The 27,409-nt window shown below is 44.0% G+C and overlaps 1 protein-coding gene across 4 annotated transcripts in view; it reads right to left on the bottom strand.

Annotated features, from left to right (window-relative positions):
* Positions 1 to 27,409, bottom strand: part of CD86 (CD86 molecule) — a 62,058-nt gene that overhangs the window by 16,118 nt on the left and 18,531 nt on the right. For 3 of the 4 annotated variants that reach the window (XM_029214265.1, XM_029214268.1, XM_029214267.1), the window contains exons 2-3: positions 12,753 to 12,802; positions 1,561 to 1,896 (exon numbers count right to left, since the gene is read on the bottom strand). In XM_029214265.1, the coding sequence (XP_029070098.1) occupies positions 1,561 to 1,896; positions 12,753 to 12,802 (386 nt within the window). Of the gene's footprint in view, positions 1 to 1,560; positions 1,897 to 6,500; positions 6,711 to 12,752; positions 12,803 to 27,409 lie in introns of those variants that run through there. The other variant, XM_029214266.1, reaches the window with a different exon arrangement.

The following is a 27,409-nucleotide window of genomic DNA, read 5'->3' as shown; positions in this document are numbered from 1 at the left end:
TACAAACAAACAAAAAAAGAAATCAGTTTAAATTTAGATGTATCTAGAAGGGAACAACAAATAACTAGGTATCCTGGGAACTCACTGGGGGCACACCTGGCAGGCCCCAGGGTGTCTAAATTGTGGGCCTCAGCCCACGGTGAGAGCCACATAATGATCCCACATTTATTTTTCAGGAATGGAGTTGGGGCCACCATGCTTACTTCCCGCTGACCCCAATCAAGGAGCTGCTCTCTGAGCAACAGGAGGGCTAGCTCCTTCTGCCAGCCAAATCCCTTGCTCTTCTTCTGTAGTCAGTAGGTACTGTGCAGGTTCTACATACTAATTTATAATTTAGTATATTGTTTCTAAAACTTCAGTGATTCGCATGATATTGTTACAAGTTTTGCTATATCCACCTACTCCTTAAGTGCTCTGCTTGTACGTGATGTGGCCGGTGGAAGGTAGATTGCCATGGTGTTACCTACTTTAAACCTCATTAACGATAATTAATCTGGACCTAGTAATCCCACACCTGGGTATCTACTCTAGAGAAATGAAAACTTACGTTTACACAAAAAATTTGTACATGATTTTTTACAGCAAATCTATTCATAATAGCCACAAACTGAAAACAACCCAATGTCTTTCCATGGGTTGAGTGGATAAACAAAATGCTACTTAGTAATAAGAAGGAACAGATTTTTGATACGTGCAACAACTTGGATGACTCTCAAAGGCATTACGTTAAATAAAAGAAGCTGGTGGTAAAAGGTTACATACTGTATGACTTCATTTATGTGATATTCACACAAAGATAAGACCATAAGTTGCAAAACAGGGGTTATGGGTATAGAGAGGGTATGACTATAAGGGCATAGCATGGGGAAATTTTTTTAGGGTGCTGAAAATGATTTGTATCCTGTTTATATTGCTGGTTATATAAACCTATACATAAGTTCATATTAATAGAACTGTACACCAAAATAAAAATAATTTTACTGTATTTTAATTTTAAAAAGTCTGTAGTGACATTTAGGTTTTTCAAGGCCTGGAAAAGCAAGGGAGCTGTTTTGTCAGCTTTTGGGTTGTGTGCCTTGGGTTATTTCCCTCCTGTCTACTGGGCTTATGGTTGGGCCGCAAACAAGTCATAAGCAACCTCTAGGAGGCTGAAGGGAAATCCCAAATCAGCCAGCTGTCACCCTTGGTAGGAGCTCCAGGCAAAGATTTAGTGGGTGAGAACTCTTGGACTAAAGGAGAAAATGAATGTAAAAGAGATTTGAGACCTATATGGTTCATATAAACTTAAGGGCCAAATCACCCATGGTTTTCACTTAGCCACATTACCTTGGTTTAGTTAGCTCTATCTGGTCCCCAAAGCAGATTCTTACAGATCATTCAGAAGTAAACTATAAAAAGTACGAAGGACTTTTTAGTTCCCTCCTCCCAAGCCCCGCACTCCCTTCAAACGGGCTTCCCAGAATTGGCTGTCCTCTGCCTCTCTGGAGGCGGCCCTCTCCCCCACCTATTGCAGTCTCATCTGAGAAGTCCCCGTATCTGAATGCGCCATTGGCTACATACCCAGCACTGACAGGTCAGAGCTCATCTGGTGGATGGGAACCAGTCCTTGGGGTCCTTTATAATGGATGAAACATTGATACGAGCCCTTGTCCTTGATCTGAACGTTGTGGAGTCGCAGTGTCCAACTGTCCTGGTCAAAGCTCGTGCGGCCTATATACTTGGGATGGACATTGTGAGGATTCTCTTGGCCTCTGTACAGCTCATAGAGAACCAACTTATTCTGGTCCTGCCAAAATATCACCAGCTCATCCAGGCTTAGGTTTCGAGAGTTTGAAAAGTGGCATGGCAGGTCTCCAGTCTCATTGAAAAATGCCTGACTTTCCAAGGAAGCAGCACCTAAAAGAAGGAAAGGTGGAAAGTGGGGAAAGAGACACAAAAGGGAAGAAAGAAAGAAAGAAAAAAAAAAAAAAACAGAAACTCCATTTCTCTTTATACAATACCCAGATGCTATCTTATCAGTAATGATCTTGAAGAAGTAGATATTAAACTCTGGAACTGTGCATACACATTGGCATGTGCAGAAAGGAAGGGGCTTTTGTCCTCACTCTACTGATAACTAACTGGGTGGCCTTGTGCAAACTGCAACTCCTATGAGGTTCAGTTTCCTTATCTGTTTAATGAAGGGGTGGACTAAATGTTCTAAGGTTCTTTCCAGTACTATGGTTCTGCGAATTTAAATCCCAGAATAGCGAAAATCAGAAAATTAGACAACTCATTCACCCATTGGTTACTTCCCTATAATCTGAATATTGATTCTCTTCACTGTAGCTGTTACAGGCTCCATTACTTCTTCACCATGACCAAAAGCTCCCTTCTCCCCTCCCTATCCCCTTATTCCTTGGCCTGCTGTGGTGAAAAGAGTTCCGATATCCCTCCTTTCATTATGCCTCGGTAGCTGGGGATCACAGTGACTAATATCTTTGAAATTCAAATAGTTCCCTTTATAGACTTTCCCTCATGACTGCTGCTCCCATGGCCAGCTCTCCCAAGGGTAAAAACAGTTTGGAAATGACACAAATGGTCAACCAAGGCCTCTATTCTGTGACCTCTCTAAGCTCTTTCGGAGATCAGAAAGAGAACTGGGCAGATTTGATGGTTGTTTTGGGATTGTGGTGGTCGAAGACCATTTAAGGTACATGAATGAAATGCTGGAAATGAATCATAAATGGGAAGGTGAGGATGTACTTTTGGAGTACTGGGGAATCCCCAGGTACCACAGACTTGCTCTGCCCAGGATGCATTGCTTTTGGAAATGTTTTCAACCCCTGGAGAATGTGCTGGGAGAGTTCAGAGAAATGCTTTCATCCCTGAGGGCATATTGGGATTTGTGGAGGGATTTGGGTCTCCTCACTCCTTAAATGTGATTGCTTATAGGGTTTCTGTAGGACCTATTCTGGATCACAGAATTACTTGAGACCCGGCCAAGAAATTAAGTAGTGGTGAGTGAGAAGTGCAGGGTTAGGGGAGAAATGCTGTTTCTTAGTTAATATGAAGTTAGACGCCACCTTGGGGAGGGAGTTAGGATGGGTTCTAAGTAACGCTTCATCATTCCAGACTTCAGTAAAGGGATGTTGACATTAAGGAGGAAAGGAGAAGCAGGTTGGTGAGGGAGATGAGAGGAGTTATCTGAGGCGTTCTTTGAGGGGTGGCAGGAGAAATTAAATTGATCTGATCAATAGGGTTCTCTTCTAAGAGGGAGTAGAAGAGAAATAACAGTGACATGCACTTGGTGAAATTGAACTGTGTGCAGAGTGGCCCAGTGAGAACCATAATCAAGGGGGTGGGTGCCTGGGGTGGTCTTGGACTCTATGGGAAGGGGCTCTAGGCATCAGTGAGAGTCAGCACAAGTTTGAATCACTGCCTATTGCATTACACTCACTAGAAGCCTGTGAAGCTCTTGAAAGCAGAAAGTACAGTCTGTACAAGGTGCATTCCCATATTGGAGGGAGGCGGGAAAATCTACCTGGGTACCTGGAACAGTGAAAGGGGGACCTAAAGAAGTCTTACTGTGTTCAGTAACTACTTATCAGGCACTCCTGGAGTGCTGCTACTCCTCTGCTAAACTCTGAATGATAATGTAAGGGTGTCACCTACTGTAAAAGCTTCTAGCAGCTATCTCTGGGGAAACTCACGCTGGTTTTATCACTAACTTGCCATATGATATAGAGCAGATGACCTGGTGGGGAAACCAAACACATAGTTGAAAATTCTGCCAGTTAACAGTCACCATTTTGTTATTATTCAGCAGTGCTTCTGGCCTGGAAATGACTTTGCCTTTGGCTTCTTCTGTCTTCCTGACTTAGGGTTGCTTCTCTACAGAGCCTCACAGAGCCTCTTCTCCTGCCCACCCACTCTCTCCACTCACAGAGGGGTCCAAGACCCAGGCTCCCTCTCCCAAAGATTATATGGAATTTTTCTTCCACCCATGGAACTGCTCCCCTCTCACCTGCCAACCGAAAGTGTGGTCTGTGCTCTAAAGGCATCGGCATCCCCAAGGGGATGCAGAATCCCTGGCCCCACTCCAGACCTTCTGAGTCAGAATCTGCATTTTAACAGACCTCCAGTTTGAGAAGCTGCAATAGAGTATTTCTATCTCTGCCTCCAGAGTGGAACAGAGAGATGACGGAACAAGAAAAATTCGTTTCCATCCATCCTTCCCCAAACCCTCTCTCTTCACCCTGGGGTGGAAATCACTCTGAAGTCCATTCTGAGTGGAACTGAAAGTATTTCACAACTTATTCCATAGTTCCTCGCCAACCACTGGCTTCCGTGACGTCACTTAGAGCTATGTATGCTAATTGCCTCTCTGATGATATGGGAAAACTTAGCTCAAAGTCTGTTTTTTCTAAGTGGCTTCAGGCCTCCCCTGTTATGACCCTAAACCTTAGGCCACCCAGCTACGGGACTTGCTGGGCTCCCCTGGAGGGTAAGCATTGAGATTCTCTCTCTTTCCTAGCACTTGAGTCATAGAAATGGTCTGGGTCTAGTTAAAACTGGTTGCTATGATGATGTCAGGAGCTAGGCACTCAAGAATCCATGTAGACACCTCCCTAATTAGCTGAAGACCTTTCTTTCAAAGGATACTTGAGGACATCATCAGCAAGAAGCTGTTTGGCTGTCAGACAAAAACTACAGTCTTCTAACTTTGTGAGTTCTCTGACCCCACCTGGGACTTCAGTCTTCCCCAGCTACTACCCCGCATGCATGTCTTATGTATTCTAGGGTCATATCTTCCTCATATTACTATGCTTATCTGTACTCATGAATTTCCCTTCTTTTACTAAACTTCCTCCAGAGCTTTACTAGGCCCTATGGAAGGCTCATTCCATTGTAATAAACTCCCCTATGTCTTCAACCTCTTCATCAAATGTTTCCCCCAGGGTTGTGCTTTCACTGAAATCTGGCCCAACCCAAAGAACGTCACATGCCTCCAGCCGCTGCTTGTTTTATCACACATCAGAGGGACCTTGAGCAGCACTCTTCCCCTTTTGAGGTGTTCTCCTCCCTCACTGCTGTTAGCTACTAATTATTTGTCACTACTTCCTTGCTCACTGAAGATTTTTGGCATTAGATGCAAGGTCTTTCTTTCCAATCAGTTATTCCTATCAAATTGGGTGACTTTGGCATGGATGAGTTTACCAACACCCTTGCCTCAAAGTTCTTTGATCTTTCCCACTTCAAAGATCTTCATCCACAGGCTATTTCAGCAGCCCCTTTCCCGTGACATAATCTTAAACCTTATCACCAAGAACACCTCTGCCCCTAGAATCTTAAACCTCAATGTACCAATCTCTGTCCACAAGATATTTTCCACCAAGATTTGCTCTTGATTCTACCTACATCTGTTCTTCAACTTTATTAAGACCTCAGCTCTGTCCAGTCTAGACCCTATAATGCAGTGCTTTCCAAAAGCACTCTCTTAATAGGTAGCTAGTATGACTGAGAAACTGAATTTTCATCTTATTTAATTTTAACTAATTTAAATTTAAATAGCCACATGTGGCCGGTGGTGGTCATATTGTTTGCACAGTGATAGAATAATTTTTCAATCATTCTCTTGCAAGCAACTTCAATAAACTTGCCCCTTTGTGCAGATTTCATCCCAAGAGCAATCTACTTTTGATCTACATATCTGTTCCTTATGACTGAATGTTTGAGCACTCCTGGAGGAAATTATGCAGTTGATCAGGCTGGTGACATTACAAATTGGTAGTCTCTAGTTCCACTTAACTTGGCCTCTGAGCTGCTCGCCCTGCTCACCACCCTCTCCCTTCCTCACAGCACTTACTTCAGCAGTACCCTCTGCTACTGATTTTAGTTTCTCTTTCTCCTATTTTTTTTAACATGTTTATTGGAGTATAATTGCTTTACAATGGTGTATTAGTTTCTGCTGTATAACAAAGTGAATTAGCTATACATATACATCCATCCCCATATCTCTTCCCTCTTGCGTCTTCCTCCCATCCTCCCTATCCCACCCCTCTAGGTTGTCACAAAGCACAGAGCTGATCTCCCAGTTCTGAGCTGATCTCCCTGTGCTATGTGGCTGCTTCCCACTAGCTATCTGTTTTACATTTGGTAGTGTATATATGTCCATGCCACTCTCTCACTTTGTCCCAGTTTACCCTTCCCCCTCCCCGTGTCCTCAAGTCCATTCTCTAGTAGGTCTGTGTCTTTATTCCCATCCTGCCCCTAGGTTCTTCATGACCTTTTTTTTTTGGATTCCATATATATGTGTTAGCATACGGTATTTGTGTTTCTCTTTCTGACTTACTTCACTCTGTATGACAGACTCTAGTCAACTCTCTGAAAGAGTAAGTGGAGATTGCTGCCTCCACCCCCAGCCTCTGTCCCCACCTCTCTGCTGAAACTTCCCTGGCAGATGTTGTCAGTGGCTTCCCCCCACTGCCAAACGCAGAACTCTTTTCAGACCTCATCACCTCTGACCACGCTGTTGAACGCCACACTGTTGGCCATCTCTCCTTCTGAAACTCTGTTCTTTTCCAACCTCTGACATCCTGGTCAGTTTTCTCTCATCACTCCTTAAATGGTGACTAGGGCAGGGATGGTTCTCCAGGAGTTTTCATGGCTGATATGGTATTTCTGTTAAGATTAGCTTTGCTTTGATCTCATGCTCACCATGGATCCCACTATAGATATAAATATAATGTATATACAATTATGTATATTTATATATTATAGATATATAATGTCTGTATATTTTATAAAATATAGAACTATACTATATGTTATATGAAATATGATCTATTAAAATATATGAAGCATTATATAATGTAAAATGTAAAACACATCATTACATGTCAAAAAATTCAGCTCCTGGTAAGTCCAAGCCATCAGATTACACTACCCACTGCTCCCAGTATCCATCTCCTCCTAGGCACCTGGCTTCTCCATCACTTCCCTTGCCTAGGCAATTTCAGCCTCTTGCGCACAGTGCCTAGCCTCTCACTTTCTTGTCCTCTTTTCCTCCAGTATCTTGTCGCCCACTCTACCCCAGCCGTTTCTTCCCTGGACCAGACCCCAGACCCTATTGTTACCACTGCACCCCATAAAAACTCTCAATATCAAGCATCTCACCTTGTGACCACCACCTCTTGTCTTTTCACTTCATTCTTTCTTCTACCACCACTCCATCAATTCTCCCACCTCACTGGGATATATTATGAATTGGAATATTTCTCACTGTATCTGCAGATACTACCCTAGGCCAAGACTCCATTACCTCTTGATTAGATAGTTGCAATTGCCGCCTAACTGATCTCCCTACTTCCACCCTTGCCCACAAATCTAATTCCTTAAGCCCAACTGATCCTTTAAAATATGTCTCAGATGGTATAACCCTCCTGTTCAAAAGTCTCTGATGACTTCCCACCACTCTGAAAATTATATCCAAATCCTTTCCCATCACGCTGAGAACTATACCCCCAATCCTTCCCATGACCTACAAAGTCTTGTGTAATCTGGCCCCTGGTACCTTTCAGACCTCTTCCCTTCACTTACTCTGCCCCAGCCATACTGGCTTCCTTGCCATTCCTCCAATATGCCAGGCACATTCTATCTCAAGGCCTCCCCCCTTCACTCTTGTTGCACAGCCAAGAAGGCATTGCAGTCTCTGAAGGGAGTTGCAGTCAAGGACTCGGCCCCGTCACTGCCCAGTCATGCTCTTTCACATATTTATATTTGTAGCCCAGGCACTTTCGTTCCTCAGTTTCTTTACTGGGGCCTTGGGCAGAGGTCTTCTTCAGATGCTTCTGCTCAGGCTGCCTTATGGTAGGAGGACCTTGGAGACACTTTCCCCATGGAGAATTACTTTTCCCCAGCTGACTCAGTATTTCTACTCTTAGCCCTTTCCCCTCATCCTTCCCTTCCACCTCTCCCCAGGGTCCATAAAACTGCTGGAGCCTTTTGTCTGGGGCTCCCTCAACAGTGAGAAGAACCCCCGTGTCTGTGCTGATCCACCTGATCCTTGACTGGTGTGCTGCACAGAGGGAAAAAGAAATAAAAGTGTGGAAGAACAAGTTAAGAGTCAAGGGGAGTTAGTCTGAGAAGCTCTAGTATTTTCTAGAAGAAGAGAATGCGAGGAATGGTAGAGAAACAATATTTAAAGAGATAAAGATTGTGACTATTCAAAATGGAAAAAGACACAAGTCCTCAGATCAAAAGTGTGTTCTAAGTACCGAGTAAGATAAATGAGAATAAATCCACACCTAGATATGTTGTGGTGAAGCTGATAAACAAAAAGCGTAAAATATTTTTTCAAATTTACAAAGAAGAAGAATTGAATTGAATCTTTTCATTCTTTAAAAAAATGAAGAAAGAATACCTATAAAACAATGACAGTTACAATGAAAGCTCCGTAGCAACCATAAACCAAAGAAGACAATGGGGCAATAACTTCTGAATGAGTAAAATACACACACATTCAAATAAAGCAAATTACAGCATTTCAACCCACTGGACTAATACAATTTCAAAAATTATAAAAATGAAAAGAATTTAGAAACATGAGAAAGTGTGTATGAAACAATATTGAATAGAACATATTCAGGGATTTGCCTATATATTGTGGTCACAACTATATATAACTAATTTTACTGTCTTGTCTGTTACACTGCAGTAAGGACCAGAGGAGTGATTTTTATGTTTTTTTTATTTTTTATATTTTTAAAGTTTTTTTTTTTGATGTAGGCCATTTTTAAAGTCTTTATTGAATTTGTTACAATATTGCTTTTGTTTTATGTTTTGGTTTTTTTGGCTGCGAGGCATGTGGGGTCTTAGCTCCCCGACCAGGGATCGAACCCACACCCCCTGCATTGGAAGGCAAAGTCCCAACCACTGGACCACCAGGGAAGTCCCAGAGGAGTGATTTTTAAGTAGTGGAGGGAGCTGACTACTTTTTAATGGAGACATCTATAGGGAGAATGAATGAAAGAAAGAGTGAAAATGAAACCAAGAATGGGTAAATACTCTTAGAGACTGTTGAAAGAGTTTTCATAATTTTGAGGTCCTGGAACTTGGCCCTGTGACTGGCAATGGCTATAAAGGAAGGGCTACAAGTGTGTTTGTTTCTGTAAATCTTAAGAGTACCGAGGGGGCCAAAATCCCGAGTTGCATACTCTGGAAATGGTATTAAGATCTCTCACAGAGTAAAAACAAGCCACAGTCTCTCAAACTCTTGCTGCTTCCCAAAGTAGTCTGTTTGCTATTGGAGCCTCTCTGTTCCCTACAAATTTCACTCTTGCTCCCAATCAGGCCTCTACTTATCCTATTCAGTGACCATCTTCCACTAAATTAACTTGTCTGACAGCCCATTCTCTCTGGAACCTACTAAATACTCTACTAAAATGATCCACTACTTCGGAAGTAAGATACTCCCTACTGGGGAGCAAACATCTATTTCAAAGGCCTCTGAGACAGTACCTTAACATAAAGGGGTGACTCCAATAGGAGAACTACTAGGCTCCATGACAGTTCTTTGGGAATTTGGGAATTACGTCTGAACTATCTATCTATTCACCTCTGTGATTATAGTGACAACTATCAACAGCAACAGGAAGTGGGAGTCAAAGTAATCATATAAACGTAATCCTCATGCAGCCACCCATGTAGGAACCTGCAGAAACCTGGGAGGAAACAGTAGACCCTTACACAAGATACGAAATGAGGGTTAGAGCCAATTTTATGTAAATCTTAAAGTGAATGAAGACCCCCAACTATACTCCTGGTACATTAATTGAACCAGAGGTATTGTTCAAGAGAAATGAGAAGCCTTAGGACCCAGTAAACCCCCAGACAATAAGAGCAACCATAAAAAGTCAAACTAGGAAGAAACTTCCTCCTGATACGTGAGCTACTGATTTTCCAAACACCACTCTGACTCCAGCTTTAAGTACTACTGGAGGTGCTGGGTAGCAGCCAACAGAGCTGGACAGTTAGAGGTGCCTTTGCAAGTGGCACTTCAACATTCCTTTGGCTTTATGAATACAAAGCACAAATTATAACCTAATTCTGCAAGGCCATGGCTGACCTATCGCCCTTTTAGGTTTTAAACTCTCGTCCAATTTTCGCCTCATGGGCCAGGGCAGCAACTACAATGTCTGATTTCCATGACTAGGGGAGGACACAAAACATATGGAGGAAAAAGGAGACACAGAATTATTTCACTGTACTGTTTTATCTCTGCTGTCAAATGAATTATTCAGCCCTGCATTTTTGCTGTGGATTATCTGGGTCAATTGCATCTCCTTTCTCCCTTTGGATTCCTGCCTATGGGCAGGTCACTGCTTGCCAGCCCAGCAAGCAGAGATGTGCCCTGAGAAGAAAGATAAAATTCAAATAGATTCTTTTCCATTCTTTAAAAAAGAATGAAATCTGTTTTATTATTTTTAATCGTGTGTTAAGTATTGGCAATGTTATCTTCCAATCAGGTGTTACCATTTTCCTATCCCACTTAAAATTTCTACTGCCAAAAATATAACTACTATTCTCTCACCACCATAAAGCTTAAATGACTTCCGTTTGGGGGAGTTATTTTTAAAGTTTCAATATTGATAACTCTCTTTTTAGAATTTAGGAAGTATCCAAGTATCCAAGTATCTGGTACATTTTTCCTTCTTCTCTCCCAAGTCATAAAAGCTGGGCTGGTCACTGTATGAGAAGGGCCAGGGCCCGAGCTGTAGGGACAGCTAAGGTGTCAGCTGCTGGGAAGGTGGAGGATGTACCTGGTGGGGAACTTGTGAACTTGGCTAAGGCACAAGCCACATTATCTATCAAAGTTGTTTGAGTCCCCAAGGGACAAATCCTAGTATTATGGAGAGTTCCCTAGCAAGAGTTAGGAGGAACAGCATAATGTCAAGGTGAAGTGAAGAGAGGCTGAATCTATACTGCTAGGTGTGAATCCAAGCTCTGCCACTTATTAGCAATGTTGTCTTAGGCAAATTACTGAACCTCTCTGGGCTTTAGTTTGCACAGCTGTAAAATGGGGAATCATATAACAAGACCTAAAGCAGAGAGTTTTGGTGACGTTTGAGTTAATATTTATAAAATGCTTAGAACAGTACCTGGCGCAAAGTAAGCACTACATCTCTGTATTTGTCAAATAAATAAGAAGTGGGATAGGAAGGGGTTCTTGCTGGATAATGTCCTGCAAATCTTTGTTTTATCCCCTTTCTCTCTTGCTCTTGCTCACACATCACTTCTACCTCCCCAAGAGCTAGAGTAACAGGTCATATTGGTGCTGGGAGGTGGAAGCTGCTGTTATGACCTAAGTCAGTAAAGTGATCAGTTAGCCCATCTATAGATCAGGCAGCACATCTATAGCACAGACCCAACAAGCTCCAAGGTGCTAAACAGAAAACACATCACAAAAGGCCTGTCCCAGCCAGCATCAATCTGAGGGAGCATCTCTCCCTTGTAGCCTGACTCCTTTTACCCACAGCAGGGACAAGGACAGTGGCCAAGGGCCTGGTGTGTGGCTGTCAGAAGGAGGTAAGCTCGTGGCCGGGCCAGTTAGTCAGGGGCAGCCTGTGTGCCGTTGTAGCCAAACAGCAGGCTGGGCTCCCCCTCCCTGTCTGCCCCACACCAGGATCGGATGCCTTCCCTCTCGGTGCTAAGGGTGGGGAAAACAAGCAGTAGGAAGGGGATGGGCCAGGAGAAACTAAAGGCACCCAGTCGCAGGATGGGCGGCAGGAACCTCGGCCAACCCCAGTTTACAGATGAAACTGAAACTCAAAGAGAGCAGTAAACAGGGAAGGTCTGAGTTTTGTGAGGCCTGACACTTCTAAAATTTCTTTTGAGGGGGAAGAGCTCTTTCAGAAAAAGAATACAGAACACAAAACAAAATGCCCATGGCCACTACAGTGCCACTCAACATGGGGAGAATGTGATAGAAAAGTCGAAAAGTCGCAGTGGAAAGAGACAGTGGTCTTAACTTATTGTGGTTAAAATATCTTATTAATGAAAATTTTACTAAGGCTTAAGACACAGGACCACACTGTTAGGGCTCCTCCTGGGGTCTCGGAGGGGCTTGGAAAGAGCTGTGCAAGTGAGGAGCCCTGAAGCTTAGTCCCTTAGCTTGATGGTAAATCAGCTGATACAATTAGCTGAGGCTCACTGAAGCAGGTGGTAGCAGAGCTGGGTTTCTTGATCCTCCCAGTAATCAGTGCCAACTATGATCTATGGGCACGGGCTGGTGGGGAGGGCAGTGGATTGGGGGGGAGAGGGAAGGTAGGGAACGAGAAAAACAATGATCGCTAGTGGAAGGAGACTTTTAGAAGCCTGTCAGCCATTTCCTAAAAGTGTGAGAATGCAGAAGTGGGAACAGAGGAGCAGAAGAGTTAAGCCTCAGGCGTGTCAGAGTAGGGACCCTCCCCCAGCTCCCTGGGCACCAATGGACAGGCCAGTCTACCCTCCTCTGTGCATCCAGGACCACAGGTGTGAGACGACAGAAGGTGTAGGGCTCCATCTCAGGCTGGGCCTGCCATCAGCTGAGATACTTGTTCTCGATTGTGATACTTCCTTCTTCTCCATGAAAGTCTTTTGCATGTGGTATTGTGAACGCTGAATAGAAAGTGAGTAAAACCCATCAAATCTCAAACCCCAGCTTGTAGGTCAGGTTCATCGGGAGACAGTGGGAGGATTCTAGGACTTTATAAAGCCCAGAGGGTGCTTACCAGACAGCAGGAGGGCCATCACAACGAGAGTGTTTCTCAGTCCCATGGTGCTAAAGTTAAAAAAGAGAAGATAAAACTTGATTAGAAAATGAAACCAAAAACCAAAATATAACAAGTGGAGTTTGAAATTCACTTAGGCCCATGGGTGTGGCAGAGATCAAACAGTGTGTACACCAAAGCCTTTTTTTTCCTCCTAACCCCACAGACACGCCCTATTTCCCAGTCCCCCCCACCCCATGTTAGGTGGGCCATGTGACTGGTTTTTGGCCAATGGAATTGTGGGCAGAAGTGACAGGTGTTACTTCCAGATACAGCAGCACTAAAGCTTCTCTCTTGCCTCCTTCCCCTGCCTTCTTGGATGCAGAGGATCCAGAGGAGGAGTCCAAGGGCCTAGAAGATGGAAAGCCTCACTATGAAAGAAGCTGGTTTGCTGGACAAATTAATGAAACAGCTCTCAACACCCCACAGTGATCTATATTGGGTTGTGACATGAGCAAAATATAAAACTTTATTGTGTTAAGCTAATGAAATTTTGGGAGTTGTTTACTGCAGTAGCTAGCATTACTTATCTTGACCAATAAATGGGTATGGTGGGGCAAATAGAAAGTATTTATGTTCAGAAATCAATTTTTCTTTGGCTTCCCTGTGGTTTTCAAACTTTATTGTGCACAAAAATCATCTGGAGGGCATGTCAAAGCAGTTTCCTGGGCCTTGTCCACAGAGATTCTGATTTAGTAGATTGAGTGAAACCCATGACTAACAAACTCACAGGTGATAGCGATGCTGCTGGTCTAAGGACACCACTTTGAGAACCACTGCACTAGAGTGTTCACTTAGTCTATATGATGGAGCCAAGGAAAATGACAGGCATTGCTCTATAAACTCCATCCTCTCTTTTTAACTCTCCTGCCCTCTGTCTTTCTTCATTCACCCACTTACCCCAACTTAGACCAAAAGGGCTGTAGAGTGGCTTACAGGGAAGCACAGAATAGGAAAGATGACCAACATTACAAACAGGGGAAAAGCAAACCAAATGCAGGAATATAAAATGGAGCCGAATACAAGGCAAATGCTAAATGCTTACCATAGAACTCTGCCCACTTTGCATGGTGTGGGTCACAAGTTTGGCTTGTAGCTTTTTTAACAGCCAAAGAGAAAAGGTAAACCTAATTGGTGAATTGATTTACAGATCTGTCCATGAGATAAAAATAAACCAATGCTCAGGGGAAAGTGTGCAACTATTCCTGATGCAATAGCAGAAATTTCTTTCTTAGGGGTGATTTGTCTAGAAGCCATCCCTGATGACTTTGGGCTAGGCTAGACACCCTTCCTTTCTTTTCCCATAGCACCCAGCACACAGCTTTGGGCCCAAAGTGTCTGTTTCTTCCCTTCTGGACTATAACCTTTCATTTTTAATTAAAAAAATTTTAGTAGATCATACCTGCACATGGTACTAAATTTAAAATGTAAAGGTGATAAATAGTGGAAAGCAACTCACTCCCAACCCTGCCCCCTAGCAGTCTGATTTTCCCCCATAGAAATAACTGGAGTGACCACTGATACCTATTAGCAGTTTCTTGCCTCTACTTGAAGTTATTTTAGGCAAAACGAAATGAAAACTTATACCCATTTTTTTTTCATTTTATTATAAAACACAACTGTTAGCATACTATAATGCAGTTTTGCACACTAACCACTCCCCTGGAGATTGTTCTGTATCCGCATGTACTGAGTATCCTTATTCTAACAGTCGAATATTATTCTGGTGTATTCTATTGGATGGCAATAATTTACTTTACCAGCCCCTATCAATAGATGTTTAGGTTTTTCCAATCTTCTGCTGCAATGAAAAACCTTGATCATATGCCAAATCACATACATGAGAGTAAGCTATCTTCCTATAAGCAGAATGCCTTGACCAAAAGGTCAAAAGGTAATTGCAATTTTAATCTTCACAGATACTGAAAAAATTGTTCTCCCCTAAAATTTTATGCTTATGCTCCCAGCAGCAAAACATGAGTGTGCTTAGTTTCATGTAGCTTTTGCCAACAAAAGCTAATTTGCGATCTTTATCAATAGGGAAGGTTAAAATGACATCTCAGTGTAATTTTTAAAAATTTTTTGTTGTCATGAAATACACATAAAGTTTACCATCTTACTCATTTTTTGAGTGTATAGTGGTATTAAACACATTCACATTATTGTGTAAGTATCACCACCACCCATCTCCAGAACTTCTTTCATCTTGCCAAAATTAAACTCTGTACCCGTTAAGCACTAACTCCATACTCTCCCCCACCCCTTCGTCCCTGGAAACCACCATTCTACCTTCTGTCTCTATGAATCTGACTACTCTAGGGACCTCATGTAAGTAGAATCAGACAATATTTGTCTTTTTGTATCTGGCTTATTTCACTTAGCGTAATGTATTCAAGGTTCAACCATGTTGTAGCATATGTCAGAATTTCCTTCCTTTTTAAGGCTGAATAATATTCCATTGTATGTATATGCCACATTTTGTTTATCCATTCAACTGTTGATGGACATCTGAGCTGCTTCCTCCTTTTGGCTGTTGTGAATAATGCTATGATCATGGATGTGCGAATATCTCTTTGAGACCTTGCTTTCATTTCTTTCAGGTATATACTCGAAAGGGGAATTACTGGATCATATGGTAATTCTATTTTTAATTTTGGGGGGAACTGCCATATTGTTTCTCATAGCGGCTGCACCATTTTACATTCTCACTAACCATGTACGAGAGTTGCAGTTCTCCACATCCTTGCCAACACTTGTTATTTTCTGTATTTTTTTCTTTAGTACCCATGCTAATGGGTGTGAGGTGGTTCTCACTGTAATTTTATTTTATTTATTTATTTTTTGCGGTACGCGGGCCTCTCACTGTTGTGGCCTCTCCCGTTGCGGAGCACAGGCTCCAGACGCGCAGGCTCAGGGGCCATGGCTCACGGGCCCAGCTGCTCCGCGGCATGGGGGATCTTCCCAGACCAGGGCACGAACCCGTGTCCCCTGCATTGGCAGGCGGACTCTCAACCACTGCGCCACCAGGAAAGCCCAATGAATCACGTTTTGTTCAAACAATTACATGAAATTGGTATGGCCCTGGGAAATCCTGGACAGACGGTCCGTGTAATTCGTGCAGTGGGGAGGAGCACTGGATATGAGAAGGAAGTCAACATCGTTTCTGACTTCTCTGTTTGGAAACTCTTTCTTCCCGAGGGAGAAGCTGCCTCTCCTTTATTTCCTCTCATTGATACTGGTGTTGTTCTCTCAAACTATCTCATCCCTTCATGGATTTGGGGGATAGAGATCATGTTTGTTCTCAAAATGCTGGCCCAACAGTGACATTCCTAGTAAACTTCACTAACATTAATTTGGAGACTGCCCACCATCCTGGCCAACACTTTAGACACTTAGTTTATGAGGCCCTTTTAAAATATAGGGCTAAAACACTTGAGATTGACATGATTCTCTCTTATACAGTATAAATGCCCCATGTAAAAAATTTCTCTCACCTCTAGCCATGGAGTGTGCATGAGGGTGGAGGCTTGACTTAGGAAGCCAGTTTTCTTCAATGTCATCGGCTCTGAAGAAGAGCAGAAATGTCACTGCTTCCTGTGCAATGAACTCTTAACCCCAACTATGAGTCACTGCTTTTTCCAGAGGGCCTGAGAAGTAGACACTCTAGGCTTTGGAGGGAGAGAGCAAAAAGGGGAATGGGAGAGGAAAGAACCTAAGAATTTACAGGGAGGATTCTCTGAGAGGAGATTTCTGTCAGCTATGAGCAGAGTAAAGTCTGTAGGTTTGTGAACTGGTCAGAAACCTAGAATGAGTAGCTTCCATTTAGCTGGAGGTTCGCTTTAGAAACCAAAGAAAAGTACCCATCAGACACTACTTTCCCTTGCTTTACATACCTGGCCATCATAGAATGTGAGTGAGAGTCAGCTGAATGGCTAAGTATATTATTATGCCCCACAACAAGGTGAGATTATTTCTCCCCGTGTTACAGATGAAGAAATGGAGTTTCAGAGAGGTTAAAGAATGTTCCGAGTCACCTGGAGGTTGAGATTGAGAGGTTGAGATCCAAGGTTGGGATTTAAACCTGCACAGCCTCCTTGCATTCTTTTTAATAAATTCTTTTGAGGTAACATTGGTTAATAACATTATATAAGGTTCATGTATACAACATTATATTTCCACTTCTGTATACACTACAGCTTGCTCACCACCAAAAATTTAGTCTCCATCCGTCACTCACTGTGTTCTTTTTAACACTGGTGTGGTTCCTTTAAAAGTTCCAGCTGGTTTCAGATGTGCTGTAGGACCCAGTGAAAGGATCCCAGTTCTACCCTCTCAGGACAATAGGGGAGCAGCACATCCCTGGGGCCAAGTGTGATGGTGGCTCCTGGAATCAGAGTGTGACACTCAGGGGGACAGGCTGGGCTGCGGGCAGGAGGGAGCCATAAGTGTTCCTGTGTATCAGGAAAAGTTCTGTCCTGAGCTGCCATTCAGTCCACAAATATTGCTTGAGCACCCACTATGTGCCAGGCGGAGAATGCTCCTCTCCATTCCAGCCCTAGACAGGTAATCAGTTTCCTGGCCTGGGCTGACCTCCAGACACATGTTACTGTGTTTCAGCTAAGCTTCACCTAGAAGAGCTCGGGGAACTACAGGTATTGGGGCAGAAAAAGGAGAGGATTAAGAAGAGCTCTTTTTCATCTCAGGTCTGCAGGAGGATGTGGGATCTAGTTCAGGCCAAATGCAATATGCAGAGGTATGGTGTAGTGGTGGCCAGCCGTAGGGTGGGACAGGGGAGCACAGACATGATGACTCAGGAAGTGAGAGAAGGATTCCAAGGCAGAAGTTGGGGAGCACCAAAAAAGTTCCCTATTTCTCAACTTTGTCTAGACTATTAGTGGTGATCAGGGCACCAGGAAAAATGATGATAGGTTTGCTGGTGTCTAAGGAAGGTGTTCATTGAGACCGTCTCCTGCCAACATGTAGTGAATTTGCTCGGCGTCAGGCTTGTTCTAGAGGTTATGGGGGAGTGTAAAGATCTGCAGGCCTTGGTCCCTGACCCAGCATTAAAAAGAGAAACAGAATGTCCACAAATAGCTACCATTCAAGCTCCAGGCCAGTGTGGAAGGTGGACTCATTTATCTCCTCCTGGCACATACGAGAGTCCTTGCTCCGAGCGAAGCGGGAGACGCCACAACCTCCGTGGAGGGAGGACTAGATGGGCCTCAGCCCAGTGCTCAGGCCCTGGCCCTTTGCCTTCTGCCAGCTCAAACTGTAACTGGACAAGCCAGGTGTGCTGGATGGGCACAGCCAGCCAGGTGAGAAGAGAGTGAAGGCCAGGAGGAGGACAAGTTTGCCCGGGGCTTTGGCTGGCCTCGGGGTGACGTGCTGCATGAATCACTTCTCAGGGCACCAGAAGCTCTACCTTTAGAGCAGCTGTGATCACCTCTGAGGCCCTGGGAGGAATAGGGTAGGCTTATTTCCTTTTTTACGAAGTTTCTGAACTGCAAAATAAGAAGGTTGCTGGGACTTGACTGTATCTGAATTTTAACTTCTGACAGGGTGTCTCATGATATGCTTGAGAGCAATGGAGAAATACGGGATATATACTCACACAGTTACTTGGCTGAAAAGCTGTGCCCTAATGTCATTCATTCATTTAACAAATAGTTAGGAAGCCAGGCCTTGTGCCAGGTGCTGGGAATAGAATGATGAGCAAAACCAGAAAGGACTCCCCTTCATGTGGTTGCTTACAGTTTAGCTAGAGGAGCAGGATAATGACCATACAAATAAATGTAAAATTACAGTGATGACAAGTGCTACAGAAGAGAGGTTCATGGTACTCTGAGGGCCCATAATAGGTCTAGTCTAAACTTTGAAGAATGTTGTGATAGATTAAAGATGGACACATAGTCTTTGCTAATCTCCTCTCTTGAGTCTGGACTGGGCTTAGAGGCTTGTTTGACCAATAGAGTGCACTAGAAGGGATGTTTAGGATTTCTGAGGCTAGGTCAAAAGAAGCCTTGCAGCTTCTGTCTTTCTTGGAATACTCGTGTAAGATGTCCCACTACTGAGACCACCATGCTGGAGAGGCCATGTGTAGGTGTTTGGGTCAGTAGACCCAGCTGAACCCAGCCTTCCAGCCATCTCTGCCAAGCCACCAGACATGTGAATAAAACCTTGAATCATCTAGATCAGAGGTCAGCAAACTGCAGCGTGAAGACCAAATCAGGCTATCACCTATTTTTACAAATAAAGTTTTGTTGGACTACAGCCGCACCCATTTATTTAATTATTATCTATGACCGCTTTTGTACTACAATGGTAGAAATGAGTAGCTGCGACACAGACCATATGGCCTGCAAAGCTGAAAATATTTTCTATCTGGCCTTTTATAGAAAAAAAAAAAATACTGACCCTTGCTGTAGATCAGCACTGTCTAACAGAAATATAATGCAAGCCACATACGTAATTTGAAAATATCTAGTAGCCGCATTAAAAAATTCAAAAAGAAATAGGTGAAATTAATTTTAATAATATATTTTGTTTAATCCAATATACCTAATATTATAATCTCAACATGTGATCAATATAAAAATTATTAATGGATTTTTTTTTTTTTTTTTTTTTTTGCGGTACGCGGGCCTCTCCCTGTTGTGGCCTCTCCCATTGTGGAGCACAGGCTCCGGATGCGCAGGCTCAGCGGCCACGGCTCACGGGCCCAGCCGCTCCGCGGCATGTGGGATCTTCCCGGACCGGGGCACGAACCCGTGTCCCCTGCGTCGGCAGGCGGACTCTCAACCACTGCGCCACCAGGGAAGCCCTATTAATGGATATTTTACATTCTTTTTTCTGTACTAAATCTTCAAAATCTTGTGGGTATTTTATACCTACAACAAATCTCAATTAAGATGAGCTACCTTTCAAGTGGTCAGTAGCTGCATGTGGCTAGTGGCTACTGAATTGGACAGTGTACTTCCAGACTAGCCCATTCATCAGTTTAATACCACCAAGTGACCTCAATTGATGCCATGAGGACCAGAAAAATCACTCAGAAGCCTGCCCAAATTTCTGATTCCCACATTGTGAAAGAGTAAGATGTTCATTGTTGTAAGCTGCTACGTTTGGGAGCAGTTTGTGATGCATCAATAGGTAAAGAGAACAGATTGAATAGGTGCTAAGTAGGTGAAGGGTTGGGGGGTGACTTGGAAGGATGCTAGGCAAAGGGAATAGCATGTGCAAAGGCACTGAGGGCACATGAGAGGAGGTCAATGTGGACAGAGCAGTGGAGGGCAAGATTGGAGAGGTCGGCAAGGGTCAGACCATGCTCATTTTATGGGTCAGTTAAGGATTTTGGTCTTTATTCTGAGAGCAACATCAACAGCAGAGGAATGACATAATCAGGTTTGCATTTTGAAGATGACTGGCTGCTGTGTAGCAAATGGATAGTAGGGAAGCCAGGGCAGAGGCCAGAAAACCAATCAGTTGGCTACTCTAGTTGTTTAAGTGAAAGAAGATGGCCTTTGGTTGTGGTGGCAGAAGTAGATAGAAGTTTATAGGTTCAAGCAGGATTATAGCCAACAGGACATGGTGATGGGTTAAATATGGGGAATGAGGACAAGGTATTGATTGATTCATTCACTCAACTGAGTGCCAGGAATCATTCTTGTTTAATAGACTGATACCATGGTGGGTGCTGTGGGGCTGTTTTTTCACTTTCACATATTTAGTAAAACTATGAATGAAAGCACAGAAATCATACTTCTGCTTTCAAATGTGCAGATGTGCATAAAAATGTGCACAAGAATGAGCCAGATAGCTACTGGTCAGTTGGTAAGCTGAATTAATATTTATAAAGCCTGAAAAGAAAGTGGGATACTAGCATGCTGAATCTCAGGGTACACATGAAGATCTGCACTTAAGTGAAGTAGTTAAGTAGACAATAGAGACGTAGTTTATCCATAGTAAATGTAAAAATCATATAAGCGTTCGCATGGCAAGGCTAACCAAAAGTTAATTCACTCTTAGTGTAGAATGTGGTGACTGTGCTCTGTGCTAATCAGACCACATCACTTGTGGTTATACTTGAATGACAATGACAAATTAGAGTTTATCAAGGGATTCACCGGGGAATAGTGAAAGTATGTCAAATGAGGAACAGTTAAAAGGCCTGGGATTAACTAATTTAAGAGAAGCCTGTAAGTACCTGATGGCCCTCTGCAAATATTTAATGGCCCTCCCACAGGAAGACACATGCACTGTTGTTAAAGGGCCAGTAGTTCCAATAATTGGAAGTTACAGGGAGCCAGAGCTCAGCTTCAGATAATGAAGAACTTTGAATAGAGTGGTACAACCAAGGACTGGACTTTCTTGTGAGGTAATGAGCTCCTCATCACCAGACTTGCTCAAGCAAAAGTGGGGTAATAATGCAGAGAGACATTTTAAGAGAGATGCTTGAATTGGGTGGGTGGTTGAACTTCATAACTTTTAAGTTTACCTTGAAGCTTCTCATTCCATTCCCAGGAGGGAGGAAAAATAAGGGAGAAAACCTGGACACACCACCTTTCCCTGCCCCCACCCAATTCCATTCCTCTTATTTTTAGCATAGTATATGGTAGGGTGCATTTAGAGGAACCCAGGGTCTATGGAGGGTCTGCTGAGCTGACATGTGGTCTAAGGCTTCAGAAGAGATGGAGAACAGCAAGCACTCCTATAGTCCAGAAGGGTGGGGTGAAGATGGTGATAACTGACCTGGGACTTAAAAGTAGGTCAGATTTGGTCTCAGATCTGTCCTCTGGTGACAGGAACAGAGTAAGCTAGGGGTGTTAGTGCTTGCTGGAGAGAGTCAAGTTCTGTCAGAGCAGATGAGGCTTCTACCCAGCGCTCCACCTAAGCCCACTCATTCTGATATTTCCACTCCAGAGACTTGTCAGACTAGGCCACTGCGTTACAGAATCTTTCTCAGAGAATTTCTGTCTTCCTTTCATGTTAGCAATTGTTGATTGTCCAGAACTCGATGTGGTGGCTATCTGCCTCTGTCCTTGAAAGCCTTTGCAAGCTTCCAACAATTCTTCCCAGGACAGCCCTTCAAACAGATTCCTGAAGAAGTACCATCCTAGGCATCCAGTTAATGTGTCTCAAAAAATTGCTGCCTCCTGATCAACCACTTTTAAATGTTTGATTGAGTTTAGCTGGATAAATATTTTAGCCATATTCTTATTTATTTTATTTTATTTTATTTTTTGCGGTACGCGGGCCTCTCACTGTTGTGGCCTCTCCCGTTGCGGAGCACAGGCTCCGGACGCGCAGGCTCAGCAGCCATGGCTCACGGGCCCAGCCGCTCCGCGGCATGTGGGATCTTCCCGGACCAGGGCACGAACCCGTGTCCCCTGCATCGGCAGGCGGACTCTCAACCACTGCGCCACCAGGGAAGCCCTTTAGCCATATTCTTGAGGTGCATGCACATGTATAAGAACAGAGGCAGAACCCTGTGTTCAATGTTTCCTACTAGTATAAAAGTCTTTGGCAACTTCCTAAGCCACAATCAAATATAGTAATGTTATGACACCTGGAAATAGGGGAAGGACCATGGTCTTTTCATAGGACAGTAAGAAAATCAGGCTGGACTGGAAGAGAGGTTGATGGTTGACTCTGGACAAATAATGGGAAATGAGTTTCTGTAAGCAGCGTAGGATAGCTTAACAAGGCCTAGAAAGTCAGATAAAGAGTTTATATTTGATTTGATAGAAAATTGGGAGTTTGGGATTAATAGTGTGGGAGCAAAAGAATTATGTAATGAAAATTTAAAGAAAATAGTCCTGTCAGTGGCCTGAGGAAGGAGGCGAGGGCTGATATCAGGGTGATCAAGAAAGCCAATGTTAAAGGCTTGTAGACCTTGAGATGAAGAGGCTGAACCAGCTTAAGGGCAGCAGGCATGACATGAAAGAAGATGGGCATGAGTGATGCCTTGATGAAAACGTGAACACCTCCTGGTGTCTGGTGGACATGGGAGGTGATTGGTACGGATACACGTCACCCATCCTGAGCTCTGCTTTCCTTGAGCTTCCCCACCAGCCACATCTCCTAGCTTAGGCTGGATCATATGTCTGACTTGGTTTCCAGTCTCTTCTTGGAGCAAATCCCTTTGGGCCCTCATTAGTGGAGAAGTTTCTTACCTAACACTGCCTTCCTTTCGTTAGCTGTCCTTTTGCTCACCCATTTGGGACAGTGTTTCCACACAGATATGAGGGGAGCAGTATCAAAGATGCCTAGGTACAAAGAAGAAATGTCTAGGCAGATTCATAAGGAGCAGGGGGATGCTTTTCTTCACTCCCCAATATTGTAGGTAACTAAAGTCTTAAAATTGAGTCCATTCCCCTCACTTGCCCAGAAGAAGGAGTGTAACGTGGCAATAGTAATTAGCTTTTCCAGTCTCCCAACAGCAAGTTTGTGTATGAGACAGATGCCCAGTTTTCCTAGTCGTATCTAGAATCGGACCTTTCTGAGTCAAGAAGCACTGCTTTTTCAAATTATCAATGGTTTTGGAAACCACTTTTCCCCTTTTGCCAAAAAGTTCCTATGGATAAGTATCATGCAAAGTTTTACAAGTTCCTCTCTCTGAGTCTGTAAACATCCAATTAGGGGCTCTGCCTGACATGAATAAGACCCACAGAACTTACCAAAAGGCAGCCATGCCAATTCCGGCAACCTAAGGGAGCCCCTTCCTGTTCTCTCAGAACCAGAATCATGGTCAAAAAGAGAAAACCAAAGTTTCAAGGGCACAATCTTCTCCCCATTCCATGTACTAACCCTACCCTGGTACTTGGAATTCCCAAATTACTCATTCCTTGGGTAAAGGCATTTTTTGAAAGCCCCTGTTAAAATGCAAATGCTATCTGGAAAGGAGAAATGTCTTTTGTTTTTAGCTATTAAGAGTTAAGTTTGGGCTTCCCTGGTAGCGCAGTGGTTAAGAATCCACCTGCCAATGCAGGGGACACGGGTTCGAGCCCTGGTCCAGGAGGATCCCACATTCCGTGGAGCAACTAAGCCTGTGTGCTACAACTACTGAAGCCCGTGCTCCGCAACAAGAGAAGCCACCACAATGAGACGCCCGCGCACCGCAACGAAGAGTAGCCCCTGCTCCCTGCAACTAGAGAAAGCCTGCGTGCGGCAACGAAGACCCATTGTAGCCAAAAAATAAATTAATTAATTTAAAAAATAATAAAAGAGTTAAGTTCAAGTTAATTTATCTAAATAGGAAATGGAACTCAGAAAGAAATCATATTCATGAAAGGAGGGAGAACAGGGAATGGGACCTTTCCCATCTTGATGGAGAGACAAAGTGCTGGATACTTTTCTTCTTCTACATATATTCAAAATGGTTTCTCTCTCGCAAACCTCAGCCTAAGTATACTCTGATGTGCAGCTCAGAAGGTCTCTGTATCAGATTCGAGATGAGGATAAGGGTCTAATAAAGGGTTATATGCTCAGCCTAGGGCCCTATCCGTCCTTCCTGGCCATGAAAGGTGAAGTGTCCCGACTTGCTTGGACTCTGAATGACTCCAGGAAACTCCCCACCACCTCCTCGCTTGTTTAGACATGTTTGCTCTAGTTCTGTGTCTTCACAGCTTCAATCTCCTGGCCCAGAGACCCCTAAACTCAACTCCCACCTCTATCTGATTTTTTAAAAATAAATTTATTTATTTGTTTATTTTTGGCTACTTTGGGTCTTCGTTGCTGTGCGCGGGCTTTCTCTAGTTGCAGAGAGCGGGGGCTACTCTTTGTTGCGGTGTGCGGGCCTCTCATTGCGGTGGCTTCTCTTGTTGTGGGGCACGGGCTCTAGGGCACAGGCTCAGTAGTTGTGGCTCGTGGGGTCTAGAGCGCAGGTTCAGTAGTTGTGGCGCGTGGGCTTAGTTGCTCCGCGGCATGTGGGATCTTCCCGGACCAGAGCTTGAACCCGTGTTGGTGGATTCTCAGCCACTGCGCCACCAGGGAAGCCCATCTGATTTTTGAAGCATGGTATCTGAACCTTGATTCTTCTCCTAAGGAATCTAGCTTGGCTCACCCTTTCACCTTTCATGTTCTCTCCCCTCCCACCATAGCCTCAATTTCATGAAATCCAGTCCTCACCTCCACCAGGAGGGGACACCTGTTATCTGGGGATATCAGAGGAGCCAAAATATCAAGCTCAAAGGCATAGTTATTGAACAGTGAGCACAGTCACAAAGAACCATTTCTTCTCTTCAAAGCACTGTTGCTATATGGTCATTTTTTAGTGTGACTATTTAATTAGCACTGTTTTCCCACTAGGTTAGAAGCTTCAAGAGGACAAGGACCATGTCTTTTATGCTCCCTGTTAGAAACCCAGTACCTAGGATGTAAGAAGCATTCAATAAATGTATTTAGAACACACAAATGAGCAGAGATTTGAGAAAGCTTCCATTATACACAGGATAGCTCATGTAAATAGAGTTGGTGGTATCTGTAGCAGCAAACAGAAGATATAATATAAAACTGTGAACTTGTGCACATAATTAAATTGACTTATTTTAGTCTAGAGTCTGAGTCCCAAGATTGAGGTTGGGAGGAACAGGTCAACTCCTCAGTTATTACAATTTGAGAGGAGTGGGAAGTTCCCTTGGCCAAAAATTATTTTCACCTGTCTCTCCAGAGCCTTAAATAACTATTAGTGGAGGCACTATTTTAAGCCTATTTGCAAATGCAAATATGTTCATGGTATACAGAACATGATAAACCACTGCCTGGGCTCTCTTTTGACCTAGGACTATTTCTTTCCAAATAAGCTATTGGCCTCTGGTGCCAGAAGGGGCCAATATTGGGATGGGGCACTTGGATGGGAGGAAGAAATGGGCAAAGGTTTCTAGACAGGAGAAGGGAAAGGCCAAACAAGAAAGAGGCCATTTCAGAGAGTGTAAGTTTTGTCCCCGTCCTCTGGACTTTCTACTGGCACAAGGGGCTCAGTCAGGGCTAGCATACTTGGACAGCTTCTCCTGGAACAGAGCTACTTGTAGCCCCCAGCACTCCAAGGCCAAGAGCGACTGCCAGTTGTTTGGTAAGTGGTGCCCTCTATTTCCTGCCTGTCGTGTCTCTTAGCTCACCAAAGCAGACAAAAGGATCTGACTGGAAGAGACACGTTTCGATAATGTCCCACCTCCGACGTAGCTGGTCTGAGAATCAAGCCTAATGGTCAAAGGTTTTAAGCATGTACCCCTCACCCCTTCTTACCCACTCCCTTGTTGGCTGTCAGCCCCACCTCTGAACATCTGCCCCAGATGCAGCTTGATCCCACACCATGCTCCCCCAGGCATACAAGCTTCATAAGAACATACCTGTCACAAATGCCCATCCACTGCAGCTCCCAGAGACCAGAGGCATAAGCCCAGTGGCATTCCCGAGGAACACAGAAGCAAGGTATTAAGAATAAACGAAGAGGAGCCTTTGTGAGCTCCCCATACCTCCTAACACTCCTAATAGAGAAAGAATGTCAGGGCTGAGGCTAGATCTCAAATGCAGAAAGGGGAACTGACCAGAGAGAAATAACACCACAGACAGTGACAGTGTTCTCGCTGGTTCCAGATAACTTCTGCTGACAGGTGGGCATTTCCACTGATGAGAATGACTACAGATGCACTCCTGAGAGCGAGTGACTGTAAAGCCCTGAGGAAACCCCCCAAAGACAGCCCTGCTACAAACATGGCAAAGACACCTTCCCTGACAGATTACAGAGGTCTACAGGTAAAGAGTCAGCTCAGTTGAGCAAATGTTTTACTGGGCAGCCACGTGCCAGATGCTGTGTCTGGCTCGGCTGGGTTGCAGGAGACAGTCCTCAACGAGAGAGAGCAGAGAGTCCCAGTGTTTCACCTGTCACCTTCCCCACAAAATCATTCACTGAGTGCCACTCCATGGATCCTGTGAGAACCCAATGAGCCTACACAGCCCCTATTTTCAGATTACCCTAATCTAATCCTCATTGTCGTAGCCTAGAATGTTTCTGTTACCTTGGTTTGCTATTCCTGGAAGCCGATGGTACTCTTGAGTCTGGGGAAAAGTCACAAGAAGTATGAAAGTATGTGAATTCCAAGTGGATTTTTCCAAATCCAGTGCTTAGGCAGAAATAGGCCTCACATATATAATCCTGCCCCAAACGCATAGCTTCTTTTTCTGACCTGATCAGGCCCTACAATGCCCTCTGCTCAATTTTGGGGGCAATTATGTGCCTCTGAGTCTGCAGCTCAGGAGAGAGGCAGCCCCCTCTGAGCATGCCTCCCCACCTCTTGGAGGCTAGCTGTGCCCTGGAAGGCTGGAGAAATTAAGAGTGACAAAGTGAAAACTGCTTGATGTTGTCTGAGTGGAGGAGGTCCACCCAAGCAAGGGCGTGTGGTGCAGGGGAAGTAGTGCAGGTTTGGAACTGGTGATCAGTCCAAGGGCAAATCCTGGCTTGAGCCACTGGACCCTGGGCAAGTTATTGAACGTCTCCCAGTCTCAGTCTTCTCATCTATGAATTGTGACTAGTAATAGCTTCCTTGCCGCGTTGTTGTGAAAAACAAATGAGGTCTTGCATGTAAATCACCCGACACAGAGCATGCTCTGCACTATTTAGT

The sequence above is a fragment of the Monodon monoceros genome, unplaced genomic scaffold (genome assembly GCF_005190385.1).
Source record: "Monodon monoceros isolate NGI ecotype Baffin Bay Population unplaced genomic scaffold, NGI_Narwhal_1 Super_Scaffold_11, whole genome shotgun sequence".
Classification (NCBI taxonomy): domain Eukaryota; kingdom Metazoa; phylum Chordata; class Mammalia; order Artiodactyla; family Monodontidae; genus Monodon; species Monodon monoceros.
This window is presented reverse-complemented; position numbering and strand designations above follow the sequence as displayed.